At 35.1% G+C, this 20,911-nt stretch overlaps 1 protein-coding gene across 1 annotated transcript in view; it reads left to right on the forward strand.

The window, feature by feature from the left end:
* Positions 1 to 9,769, forward strand: part of ARAP2 (ArfGAP with RhoGAP domain, ankyrin repeat and PH domain 2) — a 121,332-nt gene extending 111,563 nt beyond the window's left edge. The window contains exons 33-34 of the mRNA XM_017805844.1: positions 2,528 to 2,659; positions 6,308 to 9,769. Coding sequence (XP_017661333.1) covers positions 2,528 to 2,659; positions 6,308 to 6,667 — 492 coding nt within the window. The 3' untranslated portion in view covers positions 6,668 to 9,769. The remainder of the gene's footprint in view (positions 1 to 2,527; positions 2,660 to 6,307) is intronic.
* Positions 9,770 to 20,911: the final 11,142 nt, after the last annotated feature.

The raw sequence follows: 20,911 nt of genomic DNA on the forward strand, positions 1-20,911 counted from the left end.
ATGTCATCTGAGGTTATTCCTAGTTAGAATTTTCAAGTTGAGACCATCTTTAGAGAAAACAGCTTGTTTTTTACCATATGTGCTACCACTATTTGAGAACACGTATGTTAGAGAGACTGCAGGCAACATCTTTTCTTCATCGGTGGAATAACATAGATTAAAAATTGAAAAATCCTGTAAAGTAGGTTTTGAGGTGTTAAGACATTGCCATTTAATGATCTCTTGCAATTAGGAGGGACATAAACCAATGTTACTGTGCTCCTCAGTGCTTGAGCAGAGTAAGACTTTATTGGTAATTATTATCAGTAAGATAGTAGTACTGTTCTTTTTTTCCCTGTTTTCTGATAATGATTATTCCTATAGTATAAAAAGTGCAGAGGATATAAATAGCAAAGTGTAGGTACCCCACTGTAATCTAGTGACAAGGGTACTTTTGATACAGATGATCAAGTTAACCCAAAGATTCTACTCCAAGCTGGTAAATACTGTGAATGTTTGAAGGAGGAGCAATATTTCTTTCAATTCTGTGCAAAATCATCCTGAAAAGCATGGTTGAAACTTGATTCATGAATTCTGTAATAGTTCTGTACAAAATCACTTAAGGGCATACATAGCATACAGTTGGAAGTAATTTATTGGTACAAGGATAGACAGTGGTATTCTTCCAGTTCTATTGGCTTTGATCAACTAGAGGCAGATTATACTACCATGAGGTGCTGTTGAACAGATGGGTCAAAACTATGAATAAATAAATTTTTTATGTGGCCTCATACGCTGCTAGTATTTCTGATGTACTTTCCCAGAGATCTATTTTAAGAAATGTTACAGGCGCAAAACGGAAATCAGGCTGCTTAATTGACAGGGATAGTTTCCTTAAGATTGCTGAGAATTAAGGGAGGCAATTTTCTTCAGAGTCTGATTAAAGTTTCTCAGTCACTTTCTGGATTGCATTTATGTCTTGTGTCTGGATCCACAGTAGACTGATTTTGGCTGGCAAGAGCTTCTCTTTCAGATAATACCTTCTTGCTTCATTGGAAGAAAATGTTCTTAATGCTCACTGGGGAGAAACAGGCTTTGACATCACCCTGGTCAGCATCATGTGTAAGAGTTTTTTACTCTATAAAGATGTGAATCTGTAAAATACTTTTTCTGAATTGAGAATTGGGGCTTCCAATTTCTGGACTGCCATCATAAGTCAATAGTCACTAATTCTGATGGCTTTTTACTGGTAATGCTATTTTTACTTGCAGACCACCTGCAAGTATGATCATAGCTCCACAACTGTGTTTTTAAATACAGTCTTGAAGAGACTTACTTCATGGATTTACAGTTCTGGCTTGCCAGTTTCTTTTGGAGTTGTGCTAATTTAGCTATACCCTTGTACATTCTCTTTGATTCACAGTATGTCATGTTGAAGATTTTTCAGTAAGATACTCTTATACCACCTTGTCCTCAGACCTCTTTTTCTGGTTACCATTAACATCACCAGAGGACTGTGAGCTTCAAGTACATGTGCTCAAACTTGAAATACTCAGTTAGTGATTAATGTTTTTTTATTTCCCTTCTCTTCACAGTCTTGTTTTTTCACTCAGAAGGAAACCTCATATGTTCTCAAAACTGACCTGTTTCAGTAGAGCTCAAGCAAAGACTGCTATTGAAGGCAGATCTGTATATTTGTGGGTGTGGAGCATTCAGAATATCAAGCCATTTCCTTTTGGATAATGCTTGTTATTATAGGTTAAGCAATTATTTTCTCCTAAATTGTTAATATAAATTTTCACAGAATCAATTAGGTTGGAAAAGACCCCTGGAATCATCAAGTCCAGCCTATGACTGAACACCACCATGTCAACTAGACCATGGCACTAAGTGCCATGTCCAGTCTTTCCTTAAACTCCTCCAGGGACAGTGACTCCACTACCTCCCAGAGCAGTCCATTCCAATGTCTAATCACCCTTTCTGTGAAGAAATTCCCCAAATGTCCAACATAAACCTCCCCTGGTGCAGCTTAAAACTATGTCCTCTCATCCTATCAGTAGTTGCCTTTCAGGTAGTTGTAGAGAGCGATGGGGTTATCGCGGCCAAAGTGTAGGACCTGGCACTTGGTCTTGTACATTTTGAAACACTTGTTTGCAAATTGGGGTAATTTTATCTTATTTCAGAAACTTTTGTTGGGACTCCCGAAGGTATGCTTTTGTGGATTTTGAAATTGTGAATCAAGTCAATATGCATGTTGCATTTGATATTTTCTAGTTTTAGAAGATATTGGAATAATATTAGGGAGGGAAGATGTTTGACACATGAGAATTGTATAGAGACATTTTGCTTCTTTTCAGTCAGCATTGTGCAGCACTTACAAAATATTAAAATAATTTTAAGCATCATAATGTTTTCCTCTTTCTTCTACAAGAGGAGGGCATGGTGTTGTGCAGTAGATAGCTTTTTCCAAGAGAGTTTTGCATACCAAAGAATGTTGTGTATTTATGAAATTCCAGCATCAAAAATAAGGAATCATTTTGTTCTTCAGCATGCAGATATATGGCCACCTGCTGGAAAAGCAAGAAAACAGTCCATAACTAAAAGTCCAAAGATCAGAGGCTTACCACTGATTCCTATTCATCAGGAGAAGAACACTTGTAAAATCAGGGGGAATACAGAAGTAAGTGGGGTTTAAACTTGGTATATAACATCTAACTACAATGCTGTAATTGTAAATAATCCAGTAATAGTAAACTCCCTAGAGCTGGATAAATATAAAATGGAGGTGCTTTTATCAATATCTCTGTCAATGTTTTGTCATTAAAGGAACATTTAGGACAATTTAATGTGAACAAGCTATTGTAATCTAAACTTGTGTCACCTCTTTGGCTGTTCAGTAAATTAACAGTTTTGATTAAAATTATTTGTGCTTGGGTTTTTTATTAGCAAAGATTATTCATTAGAAGTAAGACTTTTTTCTGGAAATATATATTGCACTTTATTATAGTGCATTACAGTTTTATTTTAATAAGGTTATTGAAAACTGTCATTCATGCCTTTTCTATCATATCTTTTCTTCTATCTAAAATAACTGTACTGTTTTAGTACAGTTAGCTCTGTGAATACAGTGGAAAAGTTCAGATGGAACTGACTGTGATACATTTATATTGTACTATCATTAGTTTCAAAGAATAAGAGGCTTTAGTTACAACTCTTTGCAGAAACTGAGCTGTGTCACTACATTACCTGCAGTAGTGATGCATTTGGACCTTATCATATTAGCTTGAGGTTACTTTTTGGTATCCACATGGATACTGATGTCTGTGAGGAGGATTTACCTGCCTTACTTTCAGCTGAGATGAAGAAGTGGAGTATTATTCTGCTTGGGAGTAATAGTGGTAACTAACCTGACTGCAGCAGTGAATGACTGTTGAAATAACAGTTTGGTCCTTTGACTGTAGCAGTGTTATTTCTCCCATGTATTAGAAGATTTTGAGGGAGGGTAATTAATATAGTATCTGTTATCATCACTAACAGAGACAGCATTTCAGGTGCAGAGTGTTTAAGTTGACTTGGTTCTATAGCAAGCCAAAAGCAAAGACAGGAGAAGTGCTTTATGTAAAAGACAACTCCATCTTTCTTGTGATATACTTCTGGCATTTCTGCTCTGCCTTATCACAGGAGTATAATACAGTGTGAACGCAAGTATAGCTTTCCTATTTTGTTTAATTTGTCCTTTCTTTTTAACCTTCTCTCAGAAACTGTTTTTGAAATTCTTTAATAACTTACTTCTGATGATTGCATTTTCAAACTTCTTTGCTGAAAGTATATCAGTCAAAAAACTACATAACCCTTAGATATATCTCTTAGCTGTTCTTTATTCAGGTACAGTTGAGACCTCTAATCTTTGAGATAGCTACAAATTCACATATTCTAGGATAAAAATTTTATTGGATTATGAGCGTCATGATTAAAAATCCTTAATACCTTATAGTACTGTAATTATTTTTTATTATTGTTTTGTGGATAATTTGCTTCATTAGGAAGGACTCTAATGTTTTGTAGACTGCAATTTCAAGGAAGTCTGCATTTAAACATAAAAGTGGAAAATGACAGTCTTCCTAATTTATGCCATGACTAGATCTAGAGAATTTTAATGCAAAAGATATTTTTATAATTTAGGAAGGTTAACACAAAAATACATAAAGGAAAAATAAAAATTAACACTTTATTTTCATGGAAAACCAGCACTGGAATGAACAGTAAAATTGTGGTAGAAATTATATATATGATATGGTTTACTATGTAGAAATACTGTACAGCAGTCAATAAAATAAAAGATATCCGTTTGGAGACCACTCTTTCAGTCTTTCCATGAATTTGATTGCTTCTCCAACAAGCAAAAAATGTCTCCATTTTAAAACATTAGAGTAATAACAGGAGCAAGCAGTTTCTGAAAGATGCTGCTTTATAGAAAATGGAGTTCTGTTTACAGATCAATGTAGTAGAAATGTGATCAATTTATACAGATAGGAAAAGAAACAAAGTTTTCCAAACAGAGAAATAAGTGTTATCTTTGTGATATCTTTCTGATAGGTTGATAAGTTGGGGGTGGAGGGAGGGAAGAAAAACAAACAAACAAACAAAACCCAAAATACCAAAAGCTCAAAGATATCCAGAAAAGAATGAGCGTAATATCAATATTTTGTGCTAAAAAGTCTATTTTGAGTGTCTGATCTTCCTGCATTATTGGAAGTAGTTGGAAGACCTAATACTAAAAACACTCTATAACTAAAAATCCTTGTAATAACTAATAGAATCAAACAATTTCCATTGTTTCTGCACCAGTTGTTGCATATATAGATAGTACATTTAAAATTTGAATTTTTTTTAATATAGAATCATTTAATTGAAATAGAAATAAATTGTTGTGTATCTGCAGAGCATATTTGATTTTATTTCAAAATGCAAGAAGACTGAGGAAGGAAGAAAAACCTTCTCTTTCTTTCAAGCCACAATCAAATACCATACTGAATTATAATAGGTCATACAAGAAAGACCTACAAGAAAGCTGGAGAGGTACTCTTTACAAGAGCATGCAGTGATAGTAAAAGGGGGAATGACTTTAAACTGAAAGAGGGGAGGTTTAGATTAGGTGTTAGAAAGAAATTCTGTGCTATGAAGGTAGTGAGACACTGGAACAGACTGCCCAGAGAAGTTGTGGATGCCCCATCCCTGGAAGTGTCCAAGGCCAGATTGTATGGGGCTCTGAGCAACCTGGTCTAGTGAGAGGTGTTTCTGTCCACATCAGGGGGGTCGGAACTAGGTGATCTTTAAGGTCCATTCCAACCCATTTGATGATTCTACATATATAAACTGGCTCCTCTCTAGTGTTTGAATGTTTTTGTTGTGTTTGTTTTAACATATACGAGATATCAAAATTCCGTGAAACAATTTGCTCATGTGCTGTGGATGAATAGCTGCGTAAAAAATTCAACCACACTGAACAAGTTTCACTCAGGAAAGACTAAAAGAACCAAAGTCTCCCTCAGCTTTGAGTGTCTTCTAGTAGTCAACAAAGATGCCACATATGAAAGAGGAATTCCAAGACATAATTTTCTTTGAGAACTATTAGGCTTTTCTGCAAAAGGAATATTCTGCTTACTGCCACACCAAGTGAGCAGCCAGAGTACAATAATGCAAATTTAGATGCAGCATCTGATTTACCTTTAATTTTTTACAGCTTAAGAACTTGAAAACAGCCCACCAATATGGAATTCAAAAAAGCAGACAGTCTTTATAATTTATCAGTTAGTACTTAACAGCTGCTGAAAATGTTTGTTATTATTTAAAATTATAAAGACAAAGCAAAATTGTTATTATTTAAAATTATCTGTCATACATTCATTAAAGTCAGTACAGTCATTAAATTATCAAAATTGCAATATGCACAGTTGTATTCATTTGATCTAATTATTCTGAGTTTTTGAGAGTATATGGATTTCTGTAAAATATTAAAATTTAGTCTGTTGTGGTAGAATGAAAAGTCAAATTGTGATTATAAGAAAATAAATGTCTTCATTGTGCATTTAATTGAAAGATTTGTGTGATTTTCAGAATTATCACTAACTGAGAAATTGCTGTCTAAAAGAGCTAACTAAATGATAAGAGCACATATTGTGATAATTTAAAACTGACTGCTATTTCAGCTCTTGAGTAAATTTGATTTTTTTCTTTAAAACTTATGTGAAGCCAATGAGCAAAAATTGCAATCTAAATATTTTTTAATATTACGTTGAATGTGAATGATCTTATTTCTCTTTGCTAGTTTGCTAAGAATATAGAACTAAAAACTGGAAAATCAAGATTTGGTGAACATTGTGAAAATGAATTTCTGGAAGAAAGAACAAACTTGAAAGAAAAAGCATCTATGGTGGCACAATGTTTGGAAAGAAAGGAGGAGAAAGTGCGGAGTCATGCAAAAACACATCGAAGCTTGATTTCTGAGGATGTAGGTTCGGGTGTGACTGACTTACACCAAAGACCACATAAAGCACTGAAGAAAAATAAAAACAAAACAAACACAACTACTTTGGAATTAGATAACAAATTGCCATCAAAGGTGATTCAGGAACTTAATACAGTGCTGCAGAAGAACAGAGCACTTCATAATGAAACCTCCAGCTGATTTCCTGAGTCTGAAGTTTAATACATATACATATATGTATGTGTGTATATATGTATGCATTTGTGTGTATTTTCTGTGCAAAAGTAGTTTGTTTTGATATGCATAGTTTGTACAGTGCAGAGAAAATATAATTTGTTTATATGCAGCTGTTGATTTTGTATATGTGTATGCCACATGTTATAATTTAAGATTGAGCTGAGAGAACTGATTATGTAAAACTCCTGAAATCTGGAAGTTTTCCTGTGCAGTGCAAGGACACCAGGATTCTAGGATTTTGTCTATTATTTTTTTTGGTTTCAGATTTTGTTTGATATAATTATTCTAAGCACTGTCAAAAGTTTTTGCTCTGTTTATGCTCTGTACACCTTGTAAGTACTGGAGAGATACTTCTGGAAGGAAGACAAGATACACGCTGAAATTGATACTACTGGTCTGCAATATTTTTAATTGCCTAACACTATAAAATTAGTAACATTTTCTTTGAAATTAGGTTTTCAGTGTTTTTTTTGTATTCAAGAATAAAATAGATTTGTCCTCCAAAAGAGTGGCATGTGAAAGAATCAAAAGTGGGAGAGGAATGTAGTAGATGAGAAAATGTATTAATTCTTGTATCTCAAAACTGTGTCTCTGTGGTGTACCTCTGATTATAACATTTAAGCAATGAGAGAGCATATTGAGATTACAAAAAGAAGTCTTCAATGAAACATCTAATTTTAATAGGTACATGAAATGGAATTGTAACATCATCTCTTGCTGCTCAATGGGTTGAAGTAATTTTATAAAAAGGCCTTGGTTAGCTCAGAGTGACAAAGGCTGACTTTTCTATTGCTGTTTGGGTACTGCTTGCTTGATGCTGAGAGTTGCTGGCATCTCCTGAATATTTAGTATTCACAGGAGAAATTAATTTCCTTTACAGAAATTAGTCTCCACACAAACAAATTTATTAGAATGGTACTGACACACTCAATTAAGAAGTGACAAATACTAAATGAGGGAGGAGATTAACCCCTCTTTTTACCATGAGGACAAAGGTGAACAGTATGCTGTTTACCGGGACTGGGAAATGCTTGTGGTACAACTGTAGCACAGCTCTTCTGAGTGTGAGGACAGGTCTCAGGGTTAAGATAACAGCCTCATTTGCTGTGTTCTGTCTATGTAGGTAGCAGTTTCTGAATATATGTGATTGTAGCACACTGCAGCTACTTTGGTTTTTAAGCCCAGAGTTCCTTACATTTAAAAATCAGCAAGTCTCTTCAAAACAAAGCTATTCAAGCAATGAAATTATTTTCTTCAGTTGTTTTGTGAATCTTATCTTCACTTACCTTTTGGGCTTGCCTACTTCGTATCTCATGGCATATCCATTTCTGCTTTGTCCCATAGCAGCTGGATGGGCAAAAGGCACTGCTGTGCTGAGGCTGTGTCCAGGTGTTGCAGATGCTGTCTGGTTAAGCAGCAGGACCCACAGATCAGAGCGCTAATGAGCTCACATGGCACATTTGTTTCAGGGGAGGCATTAATAACAGCATCTGCTTGATTTTGTTTCTGTCCCTCTTGTAGTCTGACTAGCCATGCTGCCACAGATTTCCACCAGTCTTTTATGAACTTACTGATGTGTTTGGTGTTTGATTGGAATTGGCCAGATCTCTTAAGGTGGAGGAGAGGATCTAGAACGATTTCTTGTTTATTGGAAATTATTTTAAATAATTTCTTAATTACTTAAAATTTCAGAGGAAAAAAATTCAATTTATCAGCATCAGTGACACTTGATTTTTATTAGTGGATAGTTTTGAGGATGTTTTATGCTGCTGCTGAATTTCTTCCCGCACAGAAGCAGTATGCTCACTTATTCCCTCTTCTATTTTTGGTAGTCACAGGTGCCGTAACATTTCTCACATCATTTACTTCTATTCTTGATTGCATTGAGCAGCTTAATTGGAAAAATAATTTGTTTGATTGAAGAAATTAGACAAGTGACTCAAATAATGTATCTGGCAACTCTGCTAGGAAGCACAGAGAAAATGAAATCAAACTCAAATATTTTATAGTTTTATTTATTATTCTGGAATATAGCACTGACAAAGCAAGTCTTTCAGACCTTGCACTTACCTTATTTGACCAGTTGTTAAATCTGAAACAAGTTTGTAGATTTTAATTTTCCCAGTGCACTATTGACTGTTTTGCTACCTTTAATTTGTAATTGAGCCTCATCTAATCACTGAGGCCCTGGCTCAAGAAAGCATATCAGCCTGAATGTAAATTGTATTGATTAAATCTGGTGCTTAAAGTTAATAAACACATTCTTAAATGCTGATTTTAATTGGGGCCTAATGCCATCAGGAGAAAATACTTTACTTTCTGTCTGAGGCTGGACCTGAATGTACTGTTTACGGTTGTACTTTTACTTGTAAATATTTTTCAGTATTGAGTTATGGTTGCTGTATTTTCTATCTTTTTATTGGATCCTTAAAAATGACATTCACCTCACTGCTGAAAGCCTCATGCATCATTTAAGCCGCTACACTAATGGAATAAATGGAGCAGTAGAAGGGTTTTGTGCATTGAAGTGAATATGTCCATGAAGAAAATATTGTGTATTTTTTATTGGATCTAAGGACTTCAGAAACACTTGTTCTATTTCAAAAGCATATCACAGATAAAATATCAGTATAACTGCTGTTAACAGGCCCTAAAAATCAAGAAGAAAAGAACTTCCATAAAGTATGTTTAAATTTGGGTTTGCACATATATATACACAAATACACTATATATGTATGCATATGTTTTTGTGCACATCCACAAGGCACACTGAATGCTGACAGTGTTAACCTAAGGAAAACTTACTTGGGGAAGTATAAATTAAATTTCCATGAATTATTTCAAATAGGTATCAAAGTTTTGGACCAATCATCTGATGCATTATTGTTGCACTACAAATTTCAGACTAATTTAAGACCTGCAGAATAAATGTGGTCTGTTGCAATATCTTAATGGCTGCTGATCTTTTATTGTTCCTGTGCCATGTTGTGAACTGGTAACGGAAGTGTAATTTTCAGAGAATTGTAATTATTTGAATAAATCCTATTTCTCTAAACTAAGTGATGGATTTTTTCAGAAAAAAATCAATAAAAATGGTAAAAAAAGTGCTTCTGTTTGTCTTCCCATGTGAAAGCCATTGAGTAACCTGGTAAGTTCCTACTTTCCATTCTGCAAAATGGAGTTAAATGAGACGCAGATATTTTATTACAGTGGGAAGACTTAGACTAAAATCTTAGTAAATCTCAGGTTCATCATTACCTTGTTAGACTTCTGCAAGCATGATAGGTTTGAAGCTGACATGTAAGCATTATTTATATCGTTGTAACATAATGCCTGTTTTCTGTCTGTGTGAATATTTTCACACTTATTAGGATGGGGGAGGGAAGCAAACAAAAACTCCCCCAGAAAACATGACTGGATTTTTTGTTTTCTTTTTTCCTTTAGTTGAGCTGGATATGGTCTGCTATTTTAGAATTTTTCTTTGAAACAGATCTTTTTCTGAGGTACTGTTTTGGGCTGGCAGTTCAAAAGAGCAGTTTGACTAATAGGTTTTGTGCCTCAGCAGACTGCTTTGGTGTGGGGTTGATTTCACCAGCCAAGATCTACAGAGTGTGTTCGTGCAGACCTTACCTTTACTGTGTGACTTGGCTTGAGATGCACCTTTTGCTTTAAAAGGTTTTGCAAATGTTATCCAAGAATCTGTCCAGTGGGGAAAGGATATCCCCAAAGATTTCTTCAGTTAATGGGGAAGGCTTGGCCATATCACTGATTTTTGTTGCTTCCTTGTGAAGAGCTCTTGGTTGTTCTGCCCAAGGCAAGTTGTTAGGATGCCTTCAGCTCTGTCTGCCAAAGGCACCCCTGGGGTGCTTTCTGCTGTCGGGTGTTGGGGTAGTTTTAGAATGCTCTGGAAATACAGGTTTATCAGAGAGTAAAAGTTACAGGAATTTTGTCTCACTACTATGATTCTTCTCTCCCCTGCTACAGTGCTGGCACAGTTTGTGTTCCTATGAGTGCTGCCAGGTTACCACAAGCTGCTCAGCTCAAGTTCCAGATTAAGAAGTCTGGGAAAAAATTTACATCTGGGGATGGTGGTGTTGCCTGCAGGAGTTAGGAGGTAAGGGGTGCATCTCTCACTGACTGAGACACTGTTAAGAGCCTACCTTGTCATATCACCTTTCTGATTTTTAAATACTGTTTTCCACTGTACTCTGTTTAGTGGGGGAGAATGAGTTATCAGACTTTGCTTGCATCTGAGTTCTGCTTTAGTCCAAAGAGAAACTGAATAAAAATTGAAAAAAACCCTAGTGAACTCAAGTCCCTGTTGTGAGCATAGCATGTTCTAAAAAATACTTTTGATTTAGGCTACTTAAGACAAATCTGTGGATTTACTAAGTTACAGTGGGAAACCTGGACTCTGTACCGGTGGGGGAGAAACAGACTACCTTGATGGATGGATGGATGGAATGTATTCCAAGTTAAATTGTTTGCAAACCTTACAACACTGAGCCTACTGTGGCAGGATTGACTGAGAAGATTCAAAATTCTTGGATACTGTATTCCTGCTTCTGAACTGCTAGAGATTCTCTGTGCTGTCAAAAAAGAAGTATTTGTCAAACTAATTGTTTTTTGAGACTAGATTGTTCTCTGTAAAAAAGGTAGGAAGCCTTGCAAAGTTTTTTCAGTGGTTCACACTAGTTTTGGAGATTGTACTGCTTTACTTGCAACTCCACTGCAAATGGGATCCATCTGCAGCTCAGTTAAGGGGAAAAACAGTCCTGCTGTTTTAGTTCTTATGATTGTTGTTGCTTAGCTGGCTAGTTATTGCCTCTGCTGAAATTTCTTTAAGAATATTCTTGTTATGATTTGCCAATCATCTTTACTAGAAATTAATGACAATCTGTGATACTGAAGAAGGAGGATGTGGATGTTAATGCCACAGCTGCAGTAGGTAATTGTATCTTCCTATGTATCTCTACTCCTTCACTGCAGTTCAGATTTTTGGGGTGCTTCAGTATTTGCTTAGCCTACCTTACCTTATTGAGCCCTTCCTGCTTTTTGCTCTAGACCCTGTTCTATGTCTTAACCTAAAGATTAGGATGTTTCAGAGTCTTATCTTCCATGCACACTCCCATTCTGCTCGTTGCCTTGATGTGTTTTTGCTCTGCATTTCAGAGAATCACAGAATATGCTGAGTTGGAAGGGACCCATAAGGATCATTGAGTCCAACCCTTAGGCCTGCACAGGATCATCCCCAAGAGTCACACTGTGTGTCCGAAAGTATTGTCCAAATGCTTCTTTAACTCTGACAGGCTGTGACCACTTCCCTGGGGAGCCTGTTCCAGCGCCCAACTACCCTCTGGGTGAAGAACCTTTTTCTAACATCCAATGTAAACCTTCCCTGACACAACTTCAGGCCATTCCCTGGGGTCCTGTCACTGGTCAGCATGGAGAAGAGGTCAGGCCTGCCTCTCCTCTTCCCGTCACAAGGAAGTTGTGAGTGAAATGAGGTCTCAGTCTCCTCCAGGCCGTGACCTCAGCCACTCCTCATACGACTTCCCCTCAAGGCTCTTCACCATCTTTGTTGACATTCTTTGGACACTCTCTAGTACCTTCATATCATTCTTATATTGTGGTGCCCAAAACTACACACAGTATTCAAGGTGAGGCTGCCCCAGTGCAGAGCAGAGCAGGACAGTCACCTCCCTCAGCTGGCTGGTGATGTTTTGCCTGATGCCTCCTAGGACACGGTTGGCCCTCCTGGCTGCCAGGGCATTGCTGACTCATATTCACCTTGCTGTTGAGCAGGACCCCCAGGTCCCTTTCTGTGGCACTGCTTTCCAGCATTTCTAATTTATGTCTCAAACTTTAGCCATGCTTCCTGTTTAGATCCCTCGACGTTTCTGAGTATTGACTTTACCTTGGTTTGCAGACGGTATGTGCATTATGGTCAAACCCATTATGTCAAGTTTGCCTTAACCTTTCTCTTAAATCCTAACAGAGATCTCAGCGTTACCATAAAGAAAGGGATTTCGCTGAAGTGACCAAAAGGAATAGAGGTTTAGATGTTGACTACTAAATGTTCCAAAGTTCTGTAACCCATTTCTATAAATGCTTTTGAAGATCTTCTATGTACTTACATTTGTAGTCCTCAGCAAATCAGAAGGCAAACTAAAACAAATACACTCTCTTTGCCTTTTTTATCATTTCAGGTCAGTGCCTTTATGATCCTATAATATGTGTTGTGCCTGGTACTAAAGAAGTAATTTCTTGCAAATTATACCTTTGGTTACATAAACAGTAAAGCCTTTTCTTTTAAAATTTAATTAGCATTGGTTTGTCCACTACTGCAGACTGCTTAAGAACTAATAGGTCTGAATAAATTGAGGTTTGCTCTATGTATGAGTTTTATAATATCATTTTCTTCCCATCTACATTTCCAGTATGATTAATTGAAAATATAATAATGTGTTTACATTTGACTACTTTTCCTTTATATGTCTATTTAAATTACACCATGATTGAATTACAATTTCTTCAAATAGACTGTAGCCATTAGCCTTTAATTTATTGTGTCTTAGTGGTTTACACTTTTGATTGGTGTTCAGCACTTATGTTTTCAGGGTGTCTTTTTTTCTCAACTGTTTACTTGCCTATCTCACATATTGGAACTGTTAAAGCTCAGTGGATGATAAATATCATAAACTGCATATAACAATCTTAAGGTCTTCCCAGGCTGTTACAGGTAGAATATTTTTCAAATGAGAATCCTTACAGGTTTTCCTTCCTGGGGAAACCAGGTTTCACAAGAGATTACAGAACCTTCATGTAAAAGACCATGTCTTGGAATCTTGGTTAAGTAAAATAACAGTGAACTTCATCCATAACCTGGAGATTGTTGGTTTAGTTCCCTTTCTGTCACTTTTTGATCTTATACAGCACAGCTTAGCCAGGTAAATATAGGATTTGTTCTAAGAATTAGTGTACAGAAAAACAAATATGAAGCATCTTCAATAAATCTGACCATTAATTTAAGAAAGTTTCTTTTTTTTTAGCTCATTAAATATAAAAATCAGCTTTACTGTTTTTTCCTTCCAGCTTTTAAAGAAAAGTTCTCACTAGCTTGAACTTTCTGTGAATTTTCAATATTAGTAATTGAGTTTCATTTGGAAAGCTTACTTTCCAAACATAAATCTTGATAGAGAGAAGGTAGTAAATGTAAATTTTTTTAAAGACTTTTTATAAAGGCTTACTTTCCTAAAAAATATCTACATCATAACAGCATTAACTTGTTTAGTTCACTCTGAATACTAGTTTTGGGATGGATGCATATCCTGTGCATATCCTGTGATGATTATTCATCTTTTTTAGTGTTGGTTATGAAAAAAAATTCAAGTTTTTCATCTATGTCTGGATTAATAAAAGATGCATATTTAGGTTATTTAAAATTTGCTATTGGAATTTTTAAAAACAGTCTGACAGCATTAGGCAAAATATTGTGGTTGAGATTCAACAGCAATGAATATGTCGCTTACTTGAATAATACAACCTTGATTTGTTATATTAGATGCAGAGAATCTGATATTTCTGCAATTAGATAATTTGTCCGTAGTTGAGTCTCTTGCAGCCCTCTCCTCTTTCTCCAGACTACCTGGATTTCTAGATAATACCATTTGGAATTCCAAATGCACAGCCAGAAATTCATCTTGAAAATTCTATTACAGCAAAAACCCCAAACAACCTACAAAAAATAACCCTTCTCCTTAATATGTTTGCAAAAGTTTCCTTTATTGAATTATTTTTGAGAGGTATTTAGCAAAACAGAAGGAGGATACCTATATAGAAATTCAAATCATTTTTGCAGTAGGTGAATGCTATTTGACTTAGAATAGTTCTTTTTCCATCAGGTGGGTTACAGTGATCAAGCAAATGTTTCAAATTATTTGACTCCAGGTCAGAAGTCGTTGGCAAAAAATTGCACCTGTATCTTGCTGAGGACTTCAAAGAGGAATGCTGTCTCCATGGTTTCACCATTTTTTTTAATTTCAGTTGTTACAGAAAGGCCTCAAATGTAGTTCAAGGAAGGATAACTTAGGAGTTTCTGTAATTCTCTTCCAGCTTGTGGACACTATAGTTCTGTAAAGAGCAGAGTGATTTTCAACCTTTGAGCTCTGACCTGTACCTGAGACTTGCACTCCTGAAAGATATCAAGTGTATCTCATTACTTAGTCATCTTTTTTAGAGTTTATTGTCACTCTGGACTTTTTGGTGAAGACTAATGAAATCTATAGCCAAATAACATTTTTGTGGAACTAATGTAATTCCTTTCCTTGATATATTCTGAATTGAGCAGCCATGCTTTAAATGGATGTTTTTTTGTCAGATTTTAGTTAAGTATAACAGTGTTAAGGTGAATACTCTTTTTGGATGTTTACATTAAATAGAACCTCCCTCATCACAGGTTACTGGAGGTTCCATGTGATTTGTTTTAGCTAATCAAGCAAGTCATGCAGCCAGGTACTGTATCTCTGGTAGACATAACCTGGTATGTTTGAAGGTGGGTAACAAAACAAAAAGTGTTAGAGCATGTAGTCAGTATGCCACATTTATCACCCACTGGTAAGCTTTTTTGATAATGCTCTTATATCACTTTAGTTTTCATAGTAAAGGTTTCATTACAAATAAAAAAAAAAATTCAAAGATAATTTACAAATAAATTAATGTTATTTCATTCAAGTTTTACTTTGAGGTTTTTGTTTAGGCTTTTTAAGCAGCCATTTTAATAGATAGGTACAGAACTCATTTTTTTCCTGATTGCACTAAGCAAAGCACTGGATAGATATAAACTATCATTGTTGTTTATCTCTTATTTTACCCTTACCGACACCTTCTTTCTCGCCACCTTTAAAGGTATATTTTTGTTCTTTATTAAATAAAGTGTGGTCAAATTGTTTTCTGTTGCACTGACGCTCCCCTTTTATTACTTAACTATGATGAGAATCTTCTTTAGCCTTGCCTGTTGTCAGCTGTTCAGAGCTGAAAAATAAGTAGTAAAAATTAAAAACGGGTCTGTTGCCTCCAAAAGTATGGTATGCTGTATGCTGCCCATTTGTATAAATGTTGTCATCTTCCTAGCTAATGATATTCACCTTCCTATTCCCTGATATATCATTAAAAACACATAGAAGTGTATCCTACCCTCGTGGACATACAGGACCCTATCTTTTTTTTTTATCATTCAGGTTATCTCCTTGCAGTTAATGAACTGTGAAAAGAAATTGTACAGTAAAAGGATGCTACCTATGCAGCTGTATTGATGATCAGATCTGAAACAGAAGGCCAGTTTATATGCAAAAATTACTTACTTTCTCCTATAATATTTTTATTATCAAGATAAAATATCTAGTGGGCCAACAGGAAGAAAAATTCTGAATGAAAGCAAAATTACATAGGGTTTACGCTGAGAAAAATGTTCTCATGAACATTCCTATTTATATATTCCATTTTCAGATGATAACTTTAGTTTATTAAGAGGTTAGAATCCACATCACTATCTTCTTTTAATAACAACATCTGAACTACAGTGTACACCAGAAAATGTCTTCTTTCCCAGAATCAGAACTCTTTGCCGTAGAATTCTGGAAACAAACTAGATTTATATTTAAAAGTCATTGTTAATTTCTTTTGCAATCCATTAAGTTAATTGACAATTAACTGAACTGTGAGAAAGCTTTACTATGCAGGCCATGTAAGATACCTAATGCATTCAGCATGCTGTACATCTTACACTGTTGAAAAAAGAGTCATGTTACCACTTCTTATGTTCCTTTTTAAGACCAAATGCTTGTTCTTCTGTTCCCTGATATTTATGTGCACTTTATTTTCAGAGCTGGAGCCCCAGACGCTAGTGGAAAAGAAAAATATCTCATCGATTTATTGGGTATTACCCTAAACATTTACTGGTGAAAGAGGTGGGACTGTTAAAAGAGCTTTCAGCATAAAGTGATCAACTTTCAGAATAAGGTGATTGACTGGTTTGACAGCAATAAAAGTTCCCCAGGAAGTTGCATTTGTGCGTTCATGAAAAGAGTAAGGTCATTTTACTCTGATCTACAGTTTGATTCAGGCCCCCAAGTGTTAATATTAAGTACATTAGGCATTTTATAATTGAACTGTTGAGAAGCAAAATATTAATGAACTGCCTTCCCTTTGGAAGTAAACTCTAGGTTTCTTATTACTAGCACTGCCAGCATTCTTGTTCTTTTTGTCTAATTGACACTTAATGGCGCTCTCTTGGTGTCTCTAATTTTCCGTAATTAATGTGAATGTAAAATGAACCCTGTAAATATTTTGTGCTTGTATATCAAACGCTGAATAATGTAAGCAAGCTATTATAGGTTGTTTATGTTTGCCTCTTGTGGTCTCTAGATTTCAGAACTTTGCATTAACTTGGAGCTGTGAGGGAGAAGTCTACCAGGCAGCTCACCTCATTAAAGCATATAGTGCAGAAATGGTGAAAAAATTCTACAGAGCAAAAAGATCGAGTAGATTCTTTTTGTTTGTTTTCCCATACCAAAACAGTCTAGTGAATAGTAGATTCCAGAATTTTCAACTGTTATGTATTAGACTGTTTTACAAATATACCTCTTTAAACTGATTATGTTTTTAATACCTGAATATCTTGCAGATGATCTTCATAGCTACTTATCAAGGCAAAACTTGTAGTATCTAATGAAATAGTGAAGTACAGGATATAAGATTTTAAAAAAGTTTTCTAGCTTGTTGAAATTTTATTGATGGACTCTGCCATGAGGAAAGTCTTTTCTGTTTTAAGTATGGGCTGAGTTTCGAGAAAATGAAATATCAGGTCACTAACCAGATATTTCTTGTACATTAGAGAATAAAAAATTTCTTGGTTTTACCTCTTCTACTAGTGTTTACTCTGCAGTGCAGAATGCTGGCTTAATATTACTGTATTTGATAACTGTGATTGAAGAAAAAAATATTTTCTTACCTTTTTACTTTGCTGCTATTGTTTGTATTTAATCCTGTGCTCCTTGTGAGTTTAAAGAACTTTCAGTGAGAGAGGTCAGGGAGGCTCAGCCCTCAGAGAAGATAGATACCATAAGAGTGTCATCTTTTAATAGTTATGTTTTTAATAAGATCTTTTCCAGCTGCTGCTTGTAATATAGAGTCTGTTTCATGGAAATCAAATAGAGTTTTCATTTTTTCTCATTGAAGTTAGAAAGGGCTTGCTCATCAGAATTCTGAGACAGTTTTTTTCTGTCTCTTCATTTAGTACCTGCCACAGGAAATTACATAAAGGTTGCATCTAGGGCCATGCAGTAATCTGGCATCTAAGATGCCTTATTTTGATACATTTTTCCACACAAATTCAAATAATAATATTTAAATTTTAATCATATAAATAGTTAAAATCACATCTTTGCTATATACAAATATTAAAAAAGTTCATCAAAAAACTCTTTGTATCTTAAAGTACAAAGAATTACACTAGCATCCTGTTAAAATCAGGTCAACAGAAAAATGAAATGGAATTCCTAGATAACTCTTTTTTTCTTCATCCCACCAATGTAATTTGCAGACCTGGTGATCATGTATTTTAGCCTGGAATGTTGATATAATTTTTTTAATGTATAATAGTTGCCCTAAGATCCATTCATCTGTTGCGGTGCCTTACAGTGACCTAATAAAAGTGAGGTCTGAATGTGGAACAATCTAGACAGAAAACACCACTTCAGCAGGGAAAAAGTAATGACTTAGCCTTTGGAAGGCGTTACAGTGAAGGACTGAAGCTGATGCAGGTTGCTATGTGCTGCTTATCTGATGTATATTTTCTTCTTCATCTGCAAATTGATAACCTTAAAAGAAGGCTTATGAAAAGTTATGAAAGGCTCTTTCCATTGTATGTGGTTACTGACAAGAATCAATTGATTTTATGGTGAAAGGCTATTCTAAAATTTATTTTCTCAATTTTGTGCTGCAGAGGTAGAGTTCAGGATAATTAAGTCACTTGGAAATTTAGACTTTCAAACAGTTCCTTTCTTTTATGCTGCATCTTCTGGTTTTACCTTCAGCTAAGAAAGATTTTCTAGACTTGGAGTATAGGCAGTCTACTCCTGTAGAGCAAAAGATAGTTTTATTTCCTAAATTTCTCTGATGTAATATAAACAAGGACAAATGAAGATAAGTGGAGGTAAGTCACTGCTAATATGAACAATATAGAGTTTATCCATTTTCCGTAGCTAATCTGGGCACTAAACAGAATTAATATTTTCTCTCTCTGTTTTTTTTCTTTAATGCTGCACCACTGTTATAAGTAAATACCTTTACCAATTATCGAATTTCTCTGACACAAAATGGATTGTTAATGGTTGAGATGATTCTGTCAGGTTTTGAACTGGAGGGGATTCACCTGTCATAAAACTAAGTAATATTATCCTCCTCTCTTCCTCCCTTGACAAAATGAATAAGCAGAGTAAGTATAAAGCAGTGTAATGCACTGTAGTATTAAAATTGATAGTACAGATATTTAAAATAATTTAGAAAAAATATACCTAGACTTATCCTTTATATTAACACAGTATTGCTTCATATGTAATCTCATCATTCCACATTCATTGGACAGATATTCCTGAAGTGCAGAGAAGGTTTGTTAACCACTAGAAATAGTCACGTATAAAATATATTCAGATAATTATAGTGCACATTTCCAGTTTCAGATTATGATGTGCATTCAGGCTATGGTCATATTTAATACATCACAGGCATAAAATTCGTGTTTTGCTAAGTCTTATATACAAAGAGGTTTTCATCTAGTTTTACTTTATAAATAATGAATGAAGGTGAGATAATGATGTCCTACCATGATTAGGTGTGCTGGCAAGGGTGACTCATCAATCGTAATTCATCCCTGTGGAAAATAGCATCTTGGATAACTTCACAGTCAAAAAGAAATATTACACAATGTACAGTCTTTCAGCACATTTCCAATTTAATATTCCTTTCAATACAAATTAAAGAAGGAGAACTTTTTGGCAAATGAACAGTTTTTCCTTATTAATGCTGAGTGGAATAGAGGAAAAAAAACTATCGACAAGTGAAGATACATATCCCACCATATGGATTCTAACACTTTAATTATATTGCTCTCTTTCTTTTTATGGCAACTTTTAGTGATAATAATTTTTCAACTAATTAAAGACCAGCTGCTACTTAGCAAGGTAGGCACCCAATTAGGAATCCAGAACCTGGTAAACAACCTTTACTGCCAGCCAGATAGTTGAATCACCTCCTGTCATGGGCATGGATGTCTTTTTGTAGTTGTTGTTTTATAAATGTACATTTTAGTTATGTTAGCTGGCTCTGCTGAATGCTCTTCCTTGAGACTAGCAGAAGAATCCAACATCATGTTCACTTCTTTTGTTTCAGGACAGCTTGCAATACCATGTAGTTTTTTATTTATTTTTTTTAATTTGCTAACAATTAGAAGACATTTTGTAGGAAAAGGTTTACTGAGCAGAAAACCAGATTTATTTCCTGGATGCAGAAAGCAGTTTGCATACAGCAACCTCTTGCTAATTTAGGATATTTAGAGAAATTATGTTGTTATTTCAGATTGAAGTCTAGTTTTTCCATGCAGTGTACAGTCTATGTGAATGCAGCATGTGTTGAATAAAACAGTGTCTAGTGCTGTACAGTAAAAAAATAATCCACATATGAATTACCTTGTCTTTTTTTATAAAAATAATCAGCTTAGAACTCTTTAAGACCAGCAGACATGAAAAAAAAAGTCTTTGAAACTAAATATATACGTTTAGTTCTGAATTTAGTGGCAGAGCCAATGAAGGGGAAGGGGAATGAATTCTGCAGATGACAGAATCCCAAAGATAGAAAATCCTGAATGTAAGTTCAGATGCACAGTTTTGGAAAAATGTAAGATGACTCATACTGAAAGGAGTTGCTTGAATGATTCATATGTATTGTAGCAAGCCATCTTTGATGTTGTAATAAGAATAATAAGCTTCTATTTTATATACACTCTTGCTCAAAAAGACAAAAATGTTACTATGTATCAACATAAAATGAAAAGAGTAGTAGCTACAAAATCAAGTTGACAACTTTTCCATGAATCTAGTGCTTGCTTAGCTACTACTGAGGAAAAAAAAAAAGCTTGACTACCAGAGCTAG

Source organism: Lepidothrix coronata, unplaced genomic scaffold, assembly GCF_001604755.1.
Source record: "Lepidothrix coronata isolate B3197 unplaced genomic scaffold, Lepidothrix_coronata-1.0 Scaffold0, whole genome shotgun sequence".
Classification (NCBI taxonomy): domain Eukaryota; kingdom Metazoa; phylum Chordata; class Aves; order Passeriformes; family Pipridae; genus Lepidothrix; species Lepidothrix coronata.